The sequence below is a fragment of the Bos indicus genome, chromosome 10, assembly GCF_029378745.1.
Source record: "Bos indicus isolate NIAB-ARS_2022 breed Sahiwal x Tharparkar chromosome 10, NIAB-ARS_B.indTharparkar_mat_pri_1.0, whole genome shotgun sequence".
Lineage (NCBI taxonomy): Eukaryota > Metazoa > Chordata > Mammalia > Artiodactyla > Bovidae > Bos > Bos indicus.
The window spans coordinates 52,499,844-52,520,740 of NC_091769.1; the positions used below are offsets into that span (position 1 = coordinate 52,499,844).

General features: G+C 43.6%; 1 protein-coding gene across 4 annotated transcripts in view; it reads right to left on the reverse strand.

Annotated features, from left to right (window-relative positions):
• MYZAP (myocardial zonula adherens protein) overlaps positions 1-20,897 on the reverse strand; it is a 124,499-nt gene that overhangs the window by 75,037 nt on the left and 28,565 nt on the right. For all 4 annotated transcript variants that reach the window (XM_070797497.1, XM_019968764.2, XM_019968762.2 and 1 more), the window contains 2 exons: positions 7,917-8,072; positions 3,689-3,781 (listed from right to left, as the gene is read on the reverse strand). In XM_070797497.1, the coding sequence (XP_070653598.1) occupies positions 3,689-3,781; positions 7,917-8,072 (249 nt within the window). The remainder of the gene's footprint in view (positions 1-3,688; positions 3,782-7,916; positions 8,073-20,897) is intronic.

A 20,897-nucleotide genomic window follows, 5' to 3' on the forward strand; every position in this document is an offset into this window, starting at 1 on the left:
CTGCATGACCTAGAGAGCAGAAAGGCAAGACAACTTTTCCCCTGGATGATTCACTCCTTCCCCATCAGGGCCTCACTTACTTCTCACAACACTATGCAGCCCCCAGAACATGCCTTTTTATAGGGAGGAAAGGGAAGGAGAGAAGTTAAGGGATTTGAATGCAAATGTATAGCTACCTTTACAACTAGAACCTAGTTGGATATGACTTTGTACAGTCTTGCTTTTGCCTACTCACCATAGAAGGAATATGCTTTGGACTCACCCAGTTCCCAGGAGTTGTTTTGTGGCTGCTGCTGTTGTTGTGTTGTCTTTGTTGGATGTATATTTAATGTGTTTCAGAGTTTCATCAGAGCCCAGTCTTAAGCTAGACCTTAAAGAAGGGCTGAGTATATAGAAAGGCCAGGAGGCAATAGAACCAGAGGTAAGGTTCTGGGAGGCTCAAGGGTTGATCCTGTGAGGCCTGTGGGAGGCACCGGAAGCAGTGTACCCTTGGGAGAGGGAAGAAATAGCAGGCCAGGGACAGGAGGTGTGTTCCTGCTCAGGGCACATTCATACAGCCAATAAGTTAGCATGTTTTTTTTTTTTTAAGATTATTTTTGATGTGGATCATTTTTAAGTCTTTATTGAATTTGTTACAATATTGCTTTGTTTTATGTTTTGACCTTTGGCCTATGAGGCATGTGGGATCTTAGCTCCCCAACCAGGTATCAAACCCACATCACCTGCATTGGAAGGTGAAGTCTTAACTACTGGACCACCAGGAAAGTCCCATGTTAGCATCTTAACCTGGCTACAGTCTGTGGTGTGACCCAGAGGAGGAGGAGACTGCGGGTAGAGATGAAGCTCCTGTGACAGTCTAGATGAGAAAACGAGGGTGTGCAGGAGGTGCCAATGGAAAGCAAGGGGCAGAGACCTGCTTATGCATGCAAATCCAGTCCTCTGGCTTTAATTACAGTCAGCGTCAGTGGATGGCAGAGTGAATTTCCACTGGCAGGTGACAATTTCACAAATCTCTTCCTACATGTCAATAAGAATGACAAGCTGGATATGCCAGTATACTCCCAGCCCATGTAATCAAGGCAGTAGGTCTTACTTAAGCAGATAATTTCACAGCCCAGACATAAACTAGACTCTAATACATGACTGTTGCAACTGTGCTCCTTTACTGCAGATGTTAACTTTTATGGGAAGTATGTCATACAGAATAGACTTTTCCTTCAAGGTTATTAACCACAAATATTCTTTTAAATGTTTTCCCCATAAAACATTAGCTAGGTTAAACCAGAGGAAGCTTATTTTTTCTCTAATTTTGAGTAGGCAATATATTCCTAGAGTTCAAACATTTTAAAAGTAGAAAAGGCACTAAATATTTCTAAATATTAGATACTAAACAAAATATTTTTTCACTCCTGTCCCATCTGCTCAGTTACCACCATGCCCACGCTGCACCTCAAGTAGGAACCACTGCTAATTACTTTCTTGATGATCCTCCCAGTAATTTTTTGTACACACACAAAACAATCTAGATATATTTATTTTCTTCTCTTAGTTTACATAAATGGTAGTATACTACACATGACATTTTCCTGTGTCTTGCTTTTTTACCACTTACTCTGTATCTTTGAAATTTTTCTGTATCTTTTTGAAGAACTTATTCATTTTTATTTTTTTACAACTCTGTGATTGTAGAGATATAATATATTCTTAAAATTTTCTCTTTCTTAATGGACTTGTAAGGTTTCCAATCTTTTTACTATTATAAACAATGTTTAACAACTGAGTTTATACATACATCATTTCACATATGTGAGAGTTTTTCTTATAGAATAAATTCTTAGGAAGAGAAGTGCTGTCAAAGGATATAGGCATTTGTAATTTGGGTAGATATTCCAAACTGCTTTTGCTAAAAGTAATGCAAACTACATTCCAAGCAGCAATCTGCCTGTTCCTCTATAGCACAGCTAATACAGCATCTTGTTCCACTTTTGCAGTTTTGCCAATCTGCTAGATAAAAATGACATCACAGGACCATTTTAATCTGAGTTTCTCTTATTGAGAATGAGGAATTTAAGATCTCTTCATCTGTCCTTTACTATAAATTATCTGTCACAAATATTTTGCCTATTTTTATGAGGTGGGGCATTTTTCTTTTTGATTCATGGGCGCTTTTTAAGTATCCAGGATATTTGCCTACTAGTCGCTCAGTCGTGTCTGACTCCTTGCGACCCCATGGACTGCAGCTTGCAAGGCTCGTCAGTCCATGAGATTCCTCAGGCAAGAACACTGGAGTGGGCTGCCATTTCATTCTCCATGCCTACTACCTATAGTACGAAGGCAAATAATTTTTCCCAGGTTGTCATTTGACTTTGGTATTTTTGCCAGCGCTAGTCTTCATTTTAATGTAGTAAAAATTATCAGTGTCATTAACTCTTCCTTTAGTGATTTTGGAATTGCATCTCTTCATAAAACAATACCTTCCCCTCTCCAAGACTGTAAAACAATTCACATATATTTTCTTCTGGCACTAAGTTTAACAAAATCTACCCAGAATTTGTCCAGATATAAGTCTGTCCCAACAGCATATATTGACTGGTCTATTTTCCTTCCTTCATTTCACATGCCGCATTTATCATAGATTGGGTTACATTTCTGGGCTCTTTTTCATTAATGTCTATTTATTTATGTGCCAATACTATACTGTTTTCATCTCTGAGGCTTTCTCAATTTCTTGTAATAATAAGAGGGCTAGTCTCCTTCATTGCCTTTTTCTCCCCCTAGAATTTTAACTCTTCATATTTATTTTCTGTACACCATGGAACCACCTAGTTCAGTTGTAAAAGAACAACATAAAATAAAAATCCTTTAATACTTTTACTGGGTAATATTAAACTTACATATCAACACGAATGGTATTAATGTCTTACGATGTTGAATCTTCCTTTCCAAGTACATGATATATATGTCTTTCTACTTATTAAAATTTATTTCCAGATATCTGGCAGTATTTTGTTGCTTTTATTTCCTCTAACTGGTTTTTTGCATATTGCAATCTATTTGTCTATGTCCATTAATATTTTACCCTGCTACTTTACAGAATTCTTCTGTTTACAGCAGTTTTTTCATTGGTTCGCTTGAGTTTTCTGGGTATGTAGTCATATGATTTGTAAACTGTGATAGTTTTTCATCTACCTATCCAGTTTTTATACCTCTAAATCTATTTCTCTTGCTAAATTCCATGGCTAGTCTCTCCAGTACAATATCATTTAATAATAATAGAGCTGCCTTCCTCGTCTTGTTCTTGACTTTGGAGGGAATGCTTTGAAAGTGAAAATTATTCTTGCCACAAAAATTTTCCTTCAAATAATAAACTTCATTCTATGATAATATTCCCTCAATTCATGTAAAATATGATTCCAGGGACTTCCCCGGTTGTCCAGGGATTAGGAATCTGCCTTCCAGTGCAGGGGAGGTGGGTTCAATCCCTGGTCAGGAAACTAAGATTCCACGCGTTATGGAGCGACTAAGCACACGCCACAACTGGAGAGCCCACGAGCTGCACCACAGACCCAGTGCAATCACGTTCCTATGATTCCACTCACAAGGAACACGATACACTCAAGTATCTTCAGGCACTAGCAACTGAGAGGGAGTTCTAAGCCCTAGCATCCCTTCACATGATGCTACTTACTGACAGTTCCTGGGTGAGCTGTCGAATCTTCTGTCTCATTTCATCATAGTCTCCATACATTCTCTTTCTTACTTTTTCCAAAGTGGCTCTCACCTGCAGCCCACAAAAATGCTGGTTAGAGATCAAGCTACAATATTTTCATGTGAGATTTCCAAAACATTTAAGAAACCCTAATGAGAGAAAGGCCTCACAAAAAAATATTCTTAGGAACAGGACAATTTGGGATATTAAGAAAGAGTATCACAAGGGAATTATCCAAATAATAGTGATAATAATAAATACATATTGTGGATTATATATAATTATTAATAAATATTAATTATCAAATAACATGCTCTGAAGAAAAAATGGTTTACTGAAATTTACCTACCACCCTAAAAATCATATTCAGGCGGGATTTTCCCCTTTTCCTATCACATATTTTTATAAGTAGGAACTGTTTAACTGGTCAACTTCGTAAATACATGATTATTGTTGTTGTTGTTGTTTTGTCACTATGTCATGTCCAACCCTTTTGCAACCCCATGGACTGTAGCCTGCCAGGCTCCTCTGTCCATGGGATTCTCCATGCAAGAATACTAGAGTGGGTGGCCATTCCCTTCTCCAGAGAATCTTCCAACCCAGGGATCAAATCCATGTCTCCTGCATCAGCAGGTGGATTCTTTACTACTGAGCCACCAGGGAAGCCAAAACACACGACTAGGCAGACCAAAACAAAAAAACAAAAAAAGGCACCTCTAATTTTCCCTATCGCTGTCTTGACTGCCAAAGAACAAATAAATGTTTGGAATGTAAGGAAGGAAAGTATGAGCTTAGAGAGCCCATAAATGTGAAAGTCAGTTCCTCAATAATCACCAACACTACACAAGGCACTAAATGTAAGAAAAGTCATGGTGATTCCCCCAAACACCTGTTTATACAAACTCTGTTTAAATTTCTCTATAATACCACTTCCAGAGGAGTAATGGGGCCTTAAATATATTCTCAATAAAAGCAAAAAACCTAACAAATAGTCTCTATCTTCACTCTTCTTCTGGTGCTCCCTTGGTTGAATGAAGAACTCAGGGATTCTCATACAAAAAAAGCAGCCTCAAAGGAGCCCTCTCCAGAAGGCTCTGGAACTTCTATCACAGGAAAGGCTCAAAAGCAGCAGTTTGGTTAGAATGAGGGGTTAAGTAGGCCACAGCACATGGGGACTTAATTTTGAAACTGTATTTATACAACTAGCACATTGCTTTAAACTGCATGTTTATTAGGAATGACTGGATATTGGTGGAGATTTCAGGGCAGGAGAAGGTAAGTCACAACACCTTGCCTTCCCAAATGAATTGTAATGATAGAGTCTACTTTCTCACCATTGAATACAAACATTTTGGGGGAAATGAGGCCAAAAGCAACAACCTTTTCATTCTGGGCAGACAGAACGGCTTTCATCTGTGGCCCTGAGTTGGTTCTCAGCCTACTCACTGTTGGGGAGTGGGTGGAGTTGGATGTGACTCCCATTGGCAAATACTGCCAGAGTCCACCCACAAGTGAGGGAAGGTGCACAAACCCATAAACACACTCAGGAATGAGTAGCCTGGGATGGATCTGAAGCCAGCCCCAGAAGGTGGAATCAAAAAATTGATTTTAAATTGTAGATCACAGTGGAGGCTGGCAATTCAGGTCAGAAATTCTCATGTGATTTGGACACCTGACAGCCTGAACCTACGATTTTGTCTTGGACAATCTGCAACTCACCAATCTGCTTAGCAGGTTTACCTCTGAAGTGGTGCCATGTTATTTGGGGCATCTCAGTGAGAAAGGCATAAGCATTTGCATGAGAAAAATACGGGCAACCAAAAAGGTACAAGCTGTCCCTACATAGAAACATAGGAATGGGCTACTCTGAATGGTTAGAAATGATCTTCAGGGTTTGGACGACGGGGGCTCTGAGGGTGACAGGTGTCAGACAGGCTCTGCCCACTTGTGTATGAGTATGGCTCATCTGGCTTTTCTTCATTTTCTCAGTTAAGAATTTACTATCTTTTTTATTCCTTAAAATTGTACAACTATCCAAATCTTTCAAGACACATTAAGAAAGGTACATTTATTATTTTTTGATATTTGATAAGAGATGTTCTTCTCAAAAACTCAAAACAAAAGCTGACCACACGTGATTGAGTCCTGCTGGCAAACAAAGCCAGATAAAACAGAGCTAGTTTTGACCCTAACGATCCCTTCTCAGCCCCCATGATCTGTAAAGGAGAAAACTGAAGCTCAGATAGGGCAAAAGTTTGGCTGGGTCAAAGAGCTGGACCTTGAGCCAAGATCCATGGGGACTCCACTGCCCATGCTGTCCTGCTTCTCACGGGTACTTTTTAGTCCACAGGCCAGTGTCTGGGACAGCTCATATCCTTTCTATCTAATCACTCTGGTTTGACAACAAAGGCACTATTCAATCTAGGGAGACACTGGGTAGACCAAGAAGGAATGGAGATGATGGATGGATGGAAGGAAGGAGGGAAGGAGGAGAGAAGGAAGAAAAGATAGATGACAGATAAAAAGAAAAGAAAAGATTACAAGGAAATACTCCAAAATGTTAACAACTGTTCTGGTTGAATTGTAGAATCACGGGTGATTTTGTTTTCTTCTTCATACATCTTTATATTTTTCAAAAGTTCTCCAAAGAACATACATTTTAAAAGAAATGTAATATTAATTACAAAGAAATGGTATTAATTGGCCTGGGTTGGACAATGTCTATTGTGGTTGACTTCCCAGCATCTGTTTCAACCCAACTGATTGGCCTGAACCATCAAACCAATTCCCAAGGCCCATTCCCCTTGCCAGTGATGGATTTGGGAATGGGCATGTAACCTGGGTCCTTGCCAATGAGACACCAGGGAAAGTCTGATGACGGGTCTCTAAAGGGTAACCAGAGATGACTGTCTCCTTTTCCTTCTCCAGACACCATCATATTTTCAGATGATGCTGTAAGCCTAAGGCTGAAGGAGGAAAGAACCAAGGGAATCTCAGAAGTAGAACTGGTGCTTGGGGAGCCCTGCCTGGAGTGCACCTATCCTTAGACTTATCCCCACATGAGAAAAATTTCCTTGAAGAGTTGGCTTTTCTGCTACATGTAGCCAAAAGTATCCAAATTTATACAGCTATCCAAACTCTTATATTCAGTTCAGATCAGTCGCTCAGTCGTATCCAACTCTTTGCAACCCCATGAATTGCAGCATGCCAGGCCTCCCTGTCCATCACCAACTCCCGGAATTCACTCAGACTCACGTCCATCAAGTCGGTGACGCCATCCAGCCATCTCATCCTCTGCCATCCCCTTCTCCTCTTGCCCCCAATCCCTCCCAGCATCAGAGTCTTTTCCAATGAGTCAACTCTTCACATGAGGTGGCCAAAGTACTGGAGTTCCATCTTCAGCATCATTCCTCCCAAAGAACACCCAGGGCTGATCTCCTTTAGAATGGACTGGTTGGATCTCCTTGCAGTCCAAGGGACTCTCAAGAGTCTTCTCCAACACCACAGTTCAAAAGCATCAATTCTTCGGCACTCAGCTTTCTTCACAGTCCAACTCTCACATCCATACAAGACTACTGGAAAAACCATAGCCTTGACTAGATGGACCTTTGTTGGCAAAGTAATGTCTCTGCTTTTGAATATGGTATCTAGGTTGGTCATAACTTTCCTTCCAAGGAGTAAGCGTCTTTTAATTTCAGGATGGTCCAATATAATTAGCAAAACTACCTAAGAGCCTCCTTATCATACATGGAAGAAAAAAGCTATTTGGCCTACTGAGTTTCCTTACTTAATAACATATTGAACTTCATTCTGTACCTCACTGCAAAATTACATGTGTGCTTCCCTGGTGGCTCAGACGGTAAAGAATCTGTCTGAAATGCAGGAGACCTAGGTTCGATTCCTTCTCGGGAAGTTCCCCTGGAGAAGGAAATGGCAACCCACTCTAGTATTCTTGCCTGGGAAATCCCATGAACAGAAGAGCCTGGAAGGCTACAATCCATGGGGTCTCAAAGAGTTGGACACAACTGAGCAACTAACACTTTTCACATCACCATGAAGATCTGTAGTGGTTTTCCATCCAAAATGACAACGTTTAGAATTATTTCAAAATGACTTATTACATTCATATCAGAGCTTCCAACTCCATCCTCTTAGATGCTACAAGAAGACTATAAAACAGATAAAAAAAAATCCTTAAACTACTCACGTCTTTGATGTAGTTCATCTCTTCTTTCAGCTGATTGGTGGTCCACCCATACACCACCATTTCTTTCTGCTGGTTTTGATCTGATCTTCGAACCACACCATAGACAACACCCTGAGGGAGTTTCCTGGTCGATTCTCCATTGCTCAGGTCACGATGCTGAAAGAGGGGAGGAAAAGAGAAGAGAATGATGACTCTTTAGGCTTTGTAGAGGCAGCTGTCATCACGGGCCCACTGAACACGGTTATGCAGGTTGTGCCCAGTACTGAGATGCCTGGCAATGGGGCAGGGGTGGCACTGCCAGCAGAAATCCAACCTGGTCTCTACTCACCAAGTCATAGTTGGCCTGGGCCTATCTTTCCCCTGGAAGACCAGCACCTTGCCCTAATTTCCACCAAAGCTCTGTCCCTTTATCAAGCAGCACTCTGCAGGATCCCATCTTCCCAGAGAAGGCATCTTTTTGACAAAGGCGCCTTCCGACAAAGTACTTGTGCCAACCCTGATAGCAAGAGTGAGTGTCTGAAATCTCACATTCTTGGTAAAGCTGTTTGTATGCTGGTTCCTCTGTATGACTTCATCATCATCACTAACTGTGTGGCCTGAAATCCAGGAGGTTGAGATATGTGGGGGGAAGAATGCTGACAGCCATCTGGCAGCCAGATTGTCCTCTGACGTTAAAGCTGACCCTGGAGCCAGTTCTGAGGAAGGGAGGTGGGGGTCCCCTGTTGTGACTATTCTGAAATGAAATGAAATGAAATACTTCTGAAAAGTCAGGCAGAGGCAGCATGACATCACTCCAAAAGAATCCTCTGCTCCTTGGCTCTCTCAGTTAAAACTCCCATCATTGCTGAAGTGCAAACACACTTGGGAAGGGGGGGACGTGGCCAAGAGAAACTAAGATTTATTGAGCACCTTCTATAAGCTAGACATGTTCCTCACACATTTAATCTTCACAGCCACACCACAACACAATGACTGTCCTTTCCACTTTATAGCAGAGAGAATTTAAGTTCAGAGAGGTCAAGTCTCATCTCTTGTTCATGGTCACATACCTAGGTTCAAGCCCAGTTCTGTCCGATACTAAGGACACCTCCCCATAGGCTTTGTTGGATGTAGAGGGACAGAGTAGGCCATCACAACATGGAAGAGAGGGGACAGGAACAACGTAAGACGAGGGACTGAGATGGTAGAGAAAAACCAGCCTACGTCTAATCTTCCTTGGGGCTGACAATGTCACAGGGCAGAAGGCTGAGTTTCATAATGGTAACTTTGCTCTTACACTAATTTTTAAACCACCTTTGCATAAATTCTTTCTATGCATTTGCAAAACATCTTTGACATATAAAACTATAATGTGTATGTTAAAATCATTCATTTGTGGCAGAACAGTAAGTCCTTTATGATCCCATTCAATCAAAGCTTGTAAAAGTTACCGAATTATTAATCATTAATGACCTCTAAGCTGGGGCTTCCCTGGTGGCTCAGACGTTAAAGCATCTGCCTGCAACGTGGGAGACCTGGGTTCGATCCCTGGGTTGGGAAGATGTCCTGGAGAAGGAAATGGCAACCCACTCCAAGAAGAAGGGCTTCCCTGGTGATCCAGTGATTAAGAATTCGTCTGCCAATGCAAGAGACACAGGTTTGATCCCTGGTCCCAAAAGATCCTACATGCCATGGAGTAACTAAGCCTGTGCCTCACAACTACTGACCCCGTGTGTTGCAACTACCGAAGCCCACACAGCTAGAACCTGTGTTCCACAAGAGAAGCCATCTTGGTGAGAAGCCCACACATCGCAACGAAGAGTAGCCCTCGCTTGCTGCAACTAGAAAAAGCCCACATGCAACAGTGAAGACTCAGCACAACCAAAAATTTTAAAATAAATCTTAAAAAATAACAAAATATCCATTGCTTCCCACTCTTCTGTACAAACTTGTTAAGAGATAAAATATGAGGGGTGGGACACTTGCATTGCTTATGGAAAATGCTTTCACTAGAGCCCCTCATACCTGGGTCCCACAGGCACTGAGGCAACTCTTAATGTTGATACCTGAGTTTAGGTGAGTAGGGGGTTAAATGGCACTCAGTGGAGTGAGAAGCTCGAATTAGATATCCCAGCTTTACTACACATATAATCAGGAAGAGGAAAAGCTCTAATGAAACTCCCACATACCAGGAAACAAAAGCAAGCTCTTTCAGTCACCAGCTCCACCCAGTTCCTGAAAAACAAGCTGATGGTGGCCTAAGGCTTTGGGAAAACTTGTTTCTGAAAAGCAAAGGTTTTCACAGGTGGACTATCCTACAGGAAAACGCTCAGGTGACCAGATTAAGAGGACTTGTCTTCATGCGCATGAGGGGAGATGGGGACCACCATAGATGAAGGTATATACAGACAAGCCAGGGACAACATGGTCTGTGAAGCACATCCCAAGAGGTCGTGGATCTGAAAGTTACACACATGAAAAGGTATCAAAGATCTGTTAAGTAAAAAATAGTACCTTTCATATTTCTATTTTTTGTTTTGCAAGTACGTGTTTGAGTGAGTAAAACACCTAGAAAGTTGGACTCCACATCTTCAATAATATTTTTTCAAAAAATGACAACTAAAAAATTATTACAAAGTCAGGATCTAAATGAGAGACCCACAGGAAAGCACCCAACACAGGAGCAGGGCCATCAGCATGGGCCACCCCACAGGGAGAGGACTCCTGAGGATCTGCTGGGCTGTGATGGGGACGGGGAAGGGGGGTTTACGAAGAAAGAAAATATTTTTTGGCTAGCTATTTTACTATACAATGTTCTCTTTAATCTCCACATTAACCCTACTGTGTATATATTACTAGTTTTTCCAAGGTGGCAGTATTCAAGTGCCTGTTTGTGTTTCCAAATCTAGGCTCTTTCTTTAAGCATAAAACCTTCAGGATAGCTTGTGTGTTAATCACTCAGTCATGTCCGACTCTTTGCGACCTGTAGCCCATTGGGCTCCTCTGCCAATGGGATTCTCCAGGCAAGAATACTGGAGTGGGTAGCCATTTCCTCCTCCAGGGATCTTCCTGATCCAGGGATCAAAGCTGGCTCTCCTGCATTGCAGGCAGATTCCTACCATCTGAGCCACCAAAACCTTCAGGATAGCATAGAGGAGAGGAAGTGGAGCTCACAGCTTCGTGTGGTCCCAGACCTCAAGGTTATGGGAGCCAAGAGGGAGGCCCTCAGATTCAGGGCCACTGGGAGGAGATGAGCCCAGGATGGGAGGCTGTTCTCTAGCCTCCCAGGATCCATCTCCCTACAGTCCCTCACTTCATTCCAGCCTCAGGGCCTCTTTTCTGTTCCTTTATCAGCCAACCTCCTTCATGCCTCAGGCATTTACACAGCCTATTCCCTCTCACTGCAGAGCCACTGCTGGGCTGAAATGTTCTCTCAAGGTCATCTTCACCAACTCTTCAGACAGTCAGGTCTCTACAACACTTACCACCACCATGATGGAGTGACTGTTAGCATCACGATATATGTAAGGCCTGTTTCCCTACCAAATCAAAGTTCTAAGAAGTCTAGGGTCTTATCTGTCTTCTTTTTCACCATAATCCCCAGCAACTAACAGTGATGGACACTTAATGAGTTCTCAATAAATACTTGCTGAATGAATAAGAAGCTTTAAAAGTTGGAAGAGGTTCTGGGGAATTACTCAGAATATGTAAAGTTGGTCCCCTGAAGAGAACATCCTTTGTTCCTCTAAGATGAAGCCACAGGGTGGGAGTAGGGGGTAATATTTGCCCCAAGCATAAAATCTATATCCAGAAAAAGTTGCAAAGTATCTGAGACTTCTATTACTTTTACAAAACGTGAGCATGCTTTTGGTCAAAAACTGGAAAACCCAGAAAAAAAAAGTAAAAAGAGTTGACGCGTTTGACACTGTGTTTATAGCTGAATTTTTCTCCGTCCGTGTCCTTTAAAATAATCTCCCCATAAGATAAATATTAATTTTTAGGCATGATAACAGCATTGTGATTATATTAAGAGATAATCTTTATCTTTTAGAGACATAGACTATTTATGACATCTGGGACACAGGGTGGAGGAAGTGGACGGGGGTGGAGATACGGCGAGACTGACCGTGGATTGAGGGCTGTCAGCTGGGTGAAGGTTCCAATATTCATTACACAATTCAGTCTCCTTTTGTTTATGTTTGAAATTCTCCATAATTAAAAGCTTTTTCAACTTCTTTATAATGCTGCTCGGTATTAAAAAAATCAAATTTTAAAAAATGTACACTAGGCCTACTAAAAGCTTCCTGGACATAAAACAACAGCAGATAAAATTGCCTTGAAAACAAAAGCCCTAATAAAGGCACAGAACAAAAAAGTTTTTGCCAAAGAAGGGAAAAGGACATAATCAACTGAAAGAACATCCCAAGTCCCTCTGTGCAAAGCAGCAGAATTCATGACAGGCACCATCAGTAAACTATACAGAGACTCTCTCAATGAAACTATTCCCTGGGATGTCTGCGTGACTTACAACTTACTTACAGGCTCATGCTATGGCTGTTTTCCCTAAAGATACTTGGCAGCAAGCGCCTTAGAAAAGAAAAACGATAGAAAAGTAACTCAGCCTAAACTCCTGCTCTAGAGGTTTTATTGCTATCAGAAAGCAGGGGTATAAATTCAGTGATAGATGACCATATTTTCTAAACCCTAACTCAGAATATAAGATCTTGCAATGAGATCACCTCTACAGAGGTTATCTACAGAGACAGTGGCTCTATCTGTTGTAGTCACTGCTAGATCCTCAGTGCTCACCATAAATAGATGCTCAGTAAGTACAGTTCAAAGGCAAGAAGAAAGAGAAAATAGTTGGAACTGTGCCTGTGTCAGAATATTTGGAGTATGTGGCCATCCAAGACACTGATTTTAGAAAAGAAAAACATCCCATGGTCAAGAAGGGATCTCAGACATAAAGAACAGACTTGTGGACTTGGGGAGAGGGGAGGAGTGGGTGAAATGTATGGAAAGAGTAACGTGGAAACTTACATGACCATATGTAAAATAGACAGCCAACGGGAATTTGCTGTACGGCTAAGGAAATTCAAACAGGGGCTCTGTATCAACCTAGAGGGGTGGGACCGGGAGGGAGATGGGAGGGAAATTCAAAAGGGAGGGGATATATGTATACCTATGGTTGATTTCTGTTGAGGTTTGACAGAAAACAACAAAATTCTGTAAAGCAATTATCCTTCAATTTAAAAATTAATTAATTAAAAAATAGAAGGGGTCTCAGAGAATAAATAGTATCAGAAACAGCCTACCATAAATCCAAACTAGTGCTAGTAGACTGCCACAGCCAGCCCCTGACCCCAGAGGCCAGGATAGGCAGCTGGTCACATGTCTGGCTGCCAGTATGACTTCAATGGCCTGAAACATGAATTGAGTGACTTGAAAACTAGAAGCCATTTTCAAAACTTTTGGTTTTGGACTTTTCCTTCCAGCCAGAGGGCTTCCCTGGTGGCTCAAATGGTCAAGAATCTGCCTGCAATGCAGGAAACCTGGGTTCATTCCCTGAGTTGGGGAAATCCCTTGGAGAAGGGAATGGTAACCCACTCCAATATTCTTGCCTGGAGAATCCCAGGGACAGAGGAGCCTGGCAAGCTATAGTCCATGGGGTTGCAGAGTTAGACACAACTGCAAGACTAACACTTTTTCCAGCCAGAAGGCAGAAGGTGACCTGGGGACTCTTTAAATGTTGAGTGTCTGGGCGCTGGATCCATCCCCAAGGCAGAAGCGATCACTTTCAGGAATGCGGTCTGACCTGTGTGTCCATCGTAGCAAATTATGGTTCCTGGTCATTATTCATGCTTGACATTGTTTTGTCTGGTTATAACAAAAATGGACGCTATAACTGAGCCTCTGGGGCTCTTCCACAGTCTGGGAGAGGACTAGGACTATTCCCTCTGGAATACAGAGGGGATGGGCAGGCTTGTCCCCTCAGATAAATGAAGACCTTTGAGTAACTAAGATATTTGTTGTTTTTAACTATCTCACAAGAATGAATAGAGACCACTTCCTACATAAACTTATGGTTGGAAAAAGACAGATCACTTTGAATGCTTAAAGATGAGAAGAAAAAGAAAACTTCTAGTCAAGCAGAAATCACACAAGAGGGACTTCCCTGGGGATGCAAGTGGCTAAGGTTTCCAATGCAGGGGCTACGTTCCATCCCTGGGTTAGGAAGATCCCCTGAAGGGCATGGCAACCCACTCCAGTATTCTTGCCTGGAGAATCCCATGGACAGAGGACCTTGGTGTGCTACAGTCCATAGGGTCATACAGAGTCAGACACAACTGAAGTGACTTAGCACGCACGCACGCAGAGAACTAGAGCCCTCACGCCACAAGGAAGAGTTCACATGCCACAACTAAGACCTGGCACAGCCAAAAAAAAAAAACAAATCTCACAAGAAAATGTAGTTCTGATAGTATCCTTATAAGAGTAACTTCTTAAAGATAATACTCCATCCTAAGCAGACAATAGCTGCTTAGGCCTAAAAACCGCAGGAAAAGGAGAAGAGTATCTGGGGGGAGGCGAGGGGTCAGTTCTCTTCTGGAACCCAGTGGTACAGTACACACCTTAGGTAAGTTACCTTGACTGATACCAGACGTTCCTGATAGGAGGAAGCATGCAAGTTGATGTCACCAAGATGACTCGCCAGGGCACAGACCTGAGTAAGAACTGCAAAGCGTTACTAGCTGTGTGGCCCTGTGCAAGTGACTTACTTCAAGGTCCTGAATGGTAAAATGGGGATAATACCATCAATTTCAGAAGCTTGTTTCAAGGAAGGCACGGAATAACATAATAAGTCATCTGGGGCACTGCCGGGCATACTAACAGATACTGACAGATTCTATAGTTTGCGGCGGTGGCTTTAGATTTCTGAGTATCTGATTTCCTACTAGATTCTCCATGTCCGTCTGGATGCCTCTGCCTGTCAGTCCACCTCCCTTCTCTGGAGTCTTTTTGCTGTTCCATCGCAGTCATCAGATTCACTCTGACAGTGACATGCTCACGCTTGAACTGGCCTTGGTTTCTCCGCATGAGGAAAGAAACACAAAGTGTTGGGAAGTTAGGAAAATGGAAGAGTTGGGTCAGCAGTTCTGTACACAGTCCCCCATCTCTCCTCGGTGTGTGATGAGGCGGGGGCAGGGCACACTGCTGGGGCAGCCATTGACCCCGACCTTATATTAAACCAGTCACTGCGCCTTCACTGTTCTACAGATGCACTGTCATACATATTTATTTGAATAGAGAGTCCCAGAACTAAAGAAATTTAGAAAAATGCTGGCTCCAGGCTAACACTTCCACTTGCCAGAAGAGGAAATTGAGGCCCCTGGAGATGACTTGAGTGGCCTGCCATGACCTTGAGTGGTCAGGCAGCCAGGACTCTCTGCCCTTCCAGGGGCTGCTATCTCTGAGAGGCACAGAGAGTCCTACACAGTATCACCAGGGAGGCCCCAGCCGCATCTGAATCACGGCAGTGCACGCCCTCACCTGGCAACAGCCCGGGATATTGTATAAACAGTCACACCAAGGACAAGAACTCAGCAGGCTTATTCATCCGGGGCTTTTAAGGCTTTAAAGACTTCTTAGAAGACTATAAAACCAAACAGCAAAGGTTTCCTTTTAACCATTTTACTGGACTATGAAAGCCCTCGACTTTGTATACATACACATATATCTGCTCTCTCTCAGTCAGGATTCTCCAAGATCTACAGAAAAACAGCTTCTTTAGAAACATATGTCACTCCAAGGACATCTATGACAGTGGGATGTTAGCTGTTTAAAATATTATCCACTTCAAGCTACTTAGTCAATTGGGAAAAACTTCACCACTGCACAGACTCAGAATCGGCAGAGCTCAGACAGTATTCTCCAAAATTCAACTATATAGTGAGACCCTGATACAACATGATAAAGGGGGTGTTGATTTGGTTTCTTATTTGTGTGGGTGTATGTCTGTCTCTATAAAAGTATACTGCATACAGATTTGGATAGGAATATAAATGTATACATTCACAAAGTTCTTTGAAAATGACAGGGGTTTAATTTCAAAATTATTTTCTACCAACTTTAATGTTCAACAATTTAGTAAACATGTCATCAATTCCTCAACATGAAATGTGTGTCTACAAATGAATCAGCATTTCCTCTTCCCTATAGTTAACAACTTTTAATATGTAAATAAAAGTTCATTGCTCATTCACCCGAGTTGTTAATGCAATTTAAGGTGATAATAGTTCACAAAGAAACTTATCGTCGGTTGAACTGTGTTCTGCAAATAGAGAGCATGTTGGAGTCTTTCTCCCCAGAACCTCAGAATTGGACCCTATTTGGGGACAGAGACAAGTTAATAAGAGGTCAGTAGAGTAAGAGCTAACCCAATATGACTAGTGTCCTTGTAAAAAGAGGACAATTTCGATCCAGAGACACACACACACAGGAGAACACCAGGTAAAGCTGGAGTGATGCTGCCATAGCCAAGGATTGCCAAGAGCCTCTGAAACCTGTAAAAGCCAAGGATGGCTGCCTCCCTGGAGCTCTCAGAGACAGCACGGCCCTGCTGACACCTTGATCCTGGACTTCCAGTCTCCAAAATGGTGACACTAGATTTCTGTTGTTTAAGCCCCCCCCCCAGTTTGTGGTACATTTTACAGCAGGCCAAGGAAACTAATACAAAACTGAATCACCACAGTCCAGTCACTCACTAAGCACCAACTACATGCAAAGCAGAGATCTAGGGTCTGGGAGACAAAATTAAAAGACTACACATTTTATGCGTGTGTATATATGTACATAGGGCTTCCCTGGTGACTCAGATGGGAAGGGATCTGCCTGCAATGCAGGAGACCTGGGTTCAATCCCTGGGTTGGGAAGATCCCCTGGAGAAGGGAATGGCTACCCACTCCAGTATCCTTGCCTGGGAAATCCCATGTATAGAGGAGCCTGGAGGGCTATAGTCCATGGGAATCACAAAGAGTTGGACATGACTGAGAAAACAACATACACACACACACACACACACACACATATGTACATGTTGTATCCAGACGTGGCAAGAATATGTATGTGTACATATGTGAAGTACTTAGCACCAGATGGCTAGGTGCTAAGGGAGAGGGCTGCCTGGGTGTCCTGATGCTCAAGAGAGGGAATAATCACCCAAGCACAGGCAGGCAGGAGGATCTCAGGGAGGCAGGCCTTTGGTGGGGCCTTTGAGGATGAGGAGACTTGGATAAACTGAGAGACAGCTGCGGAGAGCCTCCAGGCACAGGCTAGAGATTTAGCAAGGATTCTGAGAAGGAAGCAGATGTCATGGGTTTGCGAGATGATAAGTAAACCTGTCTGGTGAGGGCAGACCAACCAGAAAAAAGAAAGAGTTAGTACTAAGTGGATTTTAGATGGGCTGGGTGGTCATGCAGGAGGAACTGGCTGCGGGCTCTGAGTCCTGCAGTCCAACCAGCAGTGCAACAATGGAACCAACAAGCAAACCAATGCACACTACTGATATTTTGACATTTATTTGCTTACAATAATCAAATATAGCTATTTTACTTCAAAGGAGAAGGGACTTCCCTGGTGGTCCAGTGGCTAAGACTCTGTGCTCCCAATGCAGGGGGCCTGGGTTTGATCCCACATGCTGTAACTAAGAGACCACATGTTGCAACTAAAGAGTGAAGACTGAAGATCCTGCAACTATTGACCTGGTGCAACCAGGTAAACACATAAATATTGAAATAAAAGGAAAGGCATCAACTCATCATCTTCTACCCTTTGTCATCATTTGCCATTTTATGTTAGAGAGCCAAAAGCAGGACTTAATCAGATAGGTTATTTGAGGAAGAAGGTTCTAGTAAAAGTGAATTATCCTGGAAAAGATAATTTTCTTTTGGACTCGAAAGAGAAGGAGGAGAGAAGGGAAGAGGGTGTCAGACTCCCAGACGTACAGGGAGTTGGGTGCAGAGAACTGCTTCTCCCTTCCCTCCCCTCGAACCCACACACCCTCCTTGTGGTGCCCTTAACATCTCTGCCTCATTTCCAAGATGACGCCATCAGTCCCCTCAAAGTACATGGCTCTGAAGGGGACACACATGAGGAACAAATAATAGAGAAGACGCTTTGTTCTCACTTGCCATCAGGAAACAGGCATTAAGATGCGTGGGGCGCTTTGTTCTCACAGGGTCAGAACATTGTCTAAGTGCGTTACCTGTGTTCCAACCAAGCTGAGTACTTCCTGCTTATCTGTGTGCGCATTTAGTTGTGCCTGACTCCTTGAGACCCCACAGATTAGGGCTGCATCACTTCAGGCAAGTTACTTAATCTCTTTGTGCTTCAGTTTCCTCAACTATAAAACGGGATGTGTATGGGTGCTCAGTCACATCCGATTCTTTGGACCCTATGACTGCAGCCCACCAGGCTCTTCTGTCAGTGGGATTTCCCAGGCAAGAATACTGGAGTTGCCATTTCCTACTACAGGGGATCTTCCTGACTCAGGGATCGAATCCACATCTCCTACACTCAGGCAGATTCTTTATCACTGAGCCACCCATATCTGTGCACACAAATGATCCAGATTTCATACTTTTAGACAAGATCAGGCACGTTTGGGTGGTATGGCCACAGACTGGATTTCATATTTTTAAATACAAAAATAATGGTAAAACAGCAATAAAATGTCTGTACATAAAATAAACACCATGTAAAGAACACTGAATGCCAGCATGGCCACCAGTAGGACGGGGCTTGGGAGAGCAAGGTTGACGTAGGAGGTGGTATCATCACCAAAGAGGAGTTCTCTGAGGTAAGGTCTGTGCAGAGAGAGGAGGCCAGGCCCGGGAGTATTGGCAGAGGGATGCTCAGAGGAGGACATACTATCCGAAAAGATGCAGGAGGCACAGCCCAAGAGGGAGGAGAAGCAGGATGGGCAATTTCAGAAAGGAGAATGACTTCTCCCAGGGACAGGGGAGAAAAGTGAAGAATCGGGGCCACTGGGTTTGACAGTCAAGGGGAAGCATTTGACATTTAACCATCGCCTCTCTAGTCAGTGGGCTTCCCTTGTGGCTCAGACAGTAAAGAATCCACCTGCTATGAGGGAGACATGGGTTTGATCCCTGGGTAGGGAAGATTCCCTGGAGAAAGGAATTGCAACCCACTCCAGTACTCTTGCCTGGAGAATCCCATGGACAGAGGAGCCTACTGGGCTATAGTCCATGGGGTCACAAAGAGTTGGACATGACTGAGTGACTTTCACTTTTCACTTTTCTCTAATCAGTATTACAGGCCAGATGCGGTTGGGGGACCTTTGCATACTCCAACTCAGTTACTCTTTGCAACCAGGCTTTCATGTGCCTACTTGAAAGATGAGGAAACTAGTAGCAGAGGAACGAAGTGTCTGGGAGTCATCTGGTGGACTGGGGAAAGCAGGTTTGGGGCAGGTGGGATGTTCCATTAGAGAAAGATTAAGAGGAACAGGCACCCCAGCATCTGCCTTGGGAGCAGGAAGCCTTCCACACCTGCCTGAGGAACCCATGACTCCAGAGAAAGATGCCGCCTCTGTCGTCATTGCCTCCAGAAGCCTCTAAACAGCCCATCATGAAGCTGGGCAACCTCAACCACCTGCCACACCCTTCCACCACTGCCCCGTGAGTAATTCCTCTCCCTAATGATTTGGGGCCAGTAGACAGAATGGCCCAGCTAGCAGTGGTGCTTATGTGCAGCCAGCTGCCCCATAGCTTCCTCAGGTCCCCAGAAGACATTATGCAGGGCTTACCTGGTGGTTCAGCGGTAAAGAATCCACCTGTCAATGCAGAAGATGTGGATTCGATACCTGATCCAGGAAGACTCCACAAGCCACAAGACAACTAAACCCATGTGCCACAATTACTGAGCCTGTGCTCTAGAGCCCACGTGCTGCAGCTACTGAAGCCCAAAGGCTCTAGAACCCATGCTCCCCAACAAGAGAAGCCACTGTGATGAGAAGCCTGCACACTGCAACTAGAGAGTAGCCCCCACTTGCCACAGAGAAAAGCCCGCACAGCAACGAAGACCCAGCAGAGCCAAAAAAAAAAAAAAACAAAACGCTATGCATCTTGCTGACTGTGAAAAAGAACAAGATCCAGCTCTGCCTTCAGTGGGCTGCCAGTCTAACAGGGCCCCGGAAATCCTCTGAGGAGTTTCGCTTTATCAGCATCCCATCAGGCCATTTACAGCTTCTTTATCTGAGCAAGCTTCAGTCCCCCAACTGTCACACCACAGACAAAGGAACCAAAGGAAGAAGTCACCTCGCCAGTGTTCTTAGTTTCCTGCAATTTTGTGGACTACATACGATATCACAGAGAGGAGCAGCCACACGGAAGGACATCAGGGGGGCTAGCAGCCCCAGGGCCTCCTCGCTGGTGCTCACCTCTGGCTCCCAGTGACTCAAGACCAGGCACCTGGCCAGGACTCAGAATCACCCAGAGCAGCCTCAGAGTTACCACCAGGACCTTCACGTGCTGCCACCACACAAGGACTTCGGTTCTGGGGTAAGAGCCGGCCCCACCCTCCTCCTCTCTACCCCAGTTTTTCTGCAGTGAGTCACCAATGCATCAGAGATTGGCACGCAGGCTGCACACCTGGTCTGCCGAGTCTAGCATCCTGGCACAGTCTCGCTCTGGAGCTTCTGCCCTGTGCTCCAGGAGTTCTTGGGCAGGAGGGTCCTGGAGTGCAGGGAAACTGGGAGGACTCTGGCCCCCATCAGCACCACTTTCACCTGGATTACATGAGGCTTCAGGATGACATTTTGACTTTTTTTTTTTTAATAAGAGGGTCTAACTGTTTTTAAAAGCTTGAAAAGCACTGTTCAAGGTCAACAGACAAATCGGGGTACAACGTGAAGACCAACATGCCTGTGACATAGAACAGATTGGCATTTTCTTAGGTAATACTTGACTCTTCTTGAGCAGT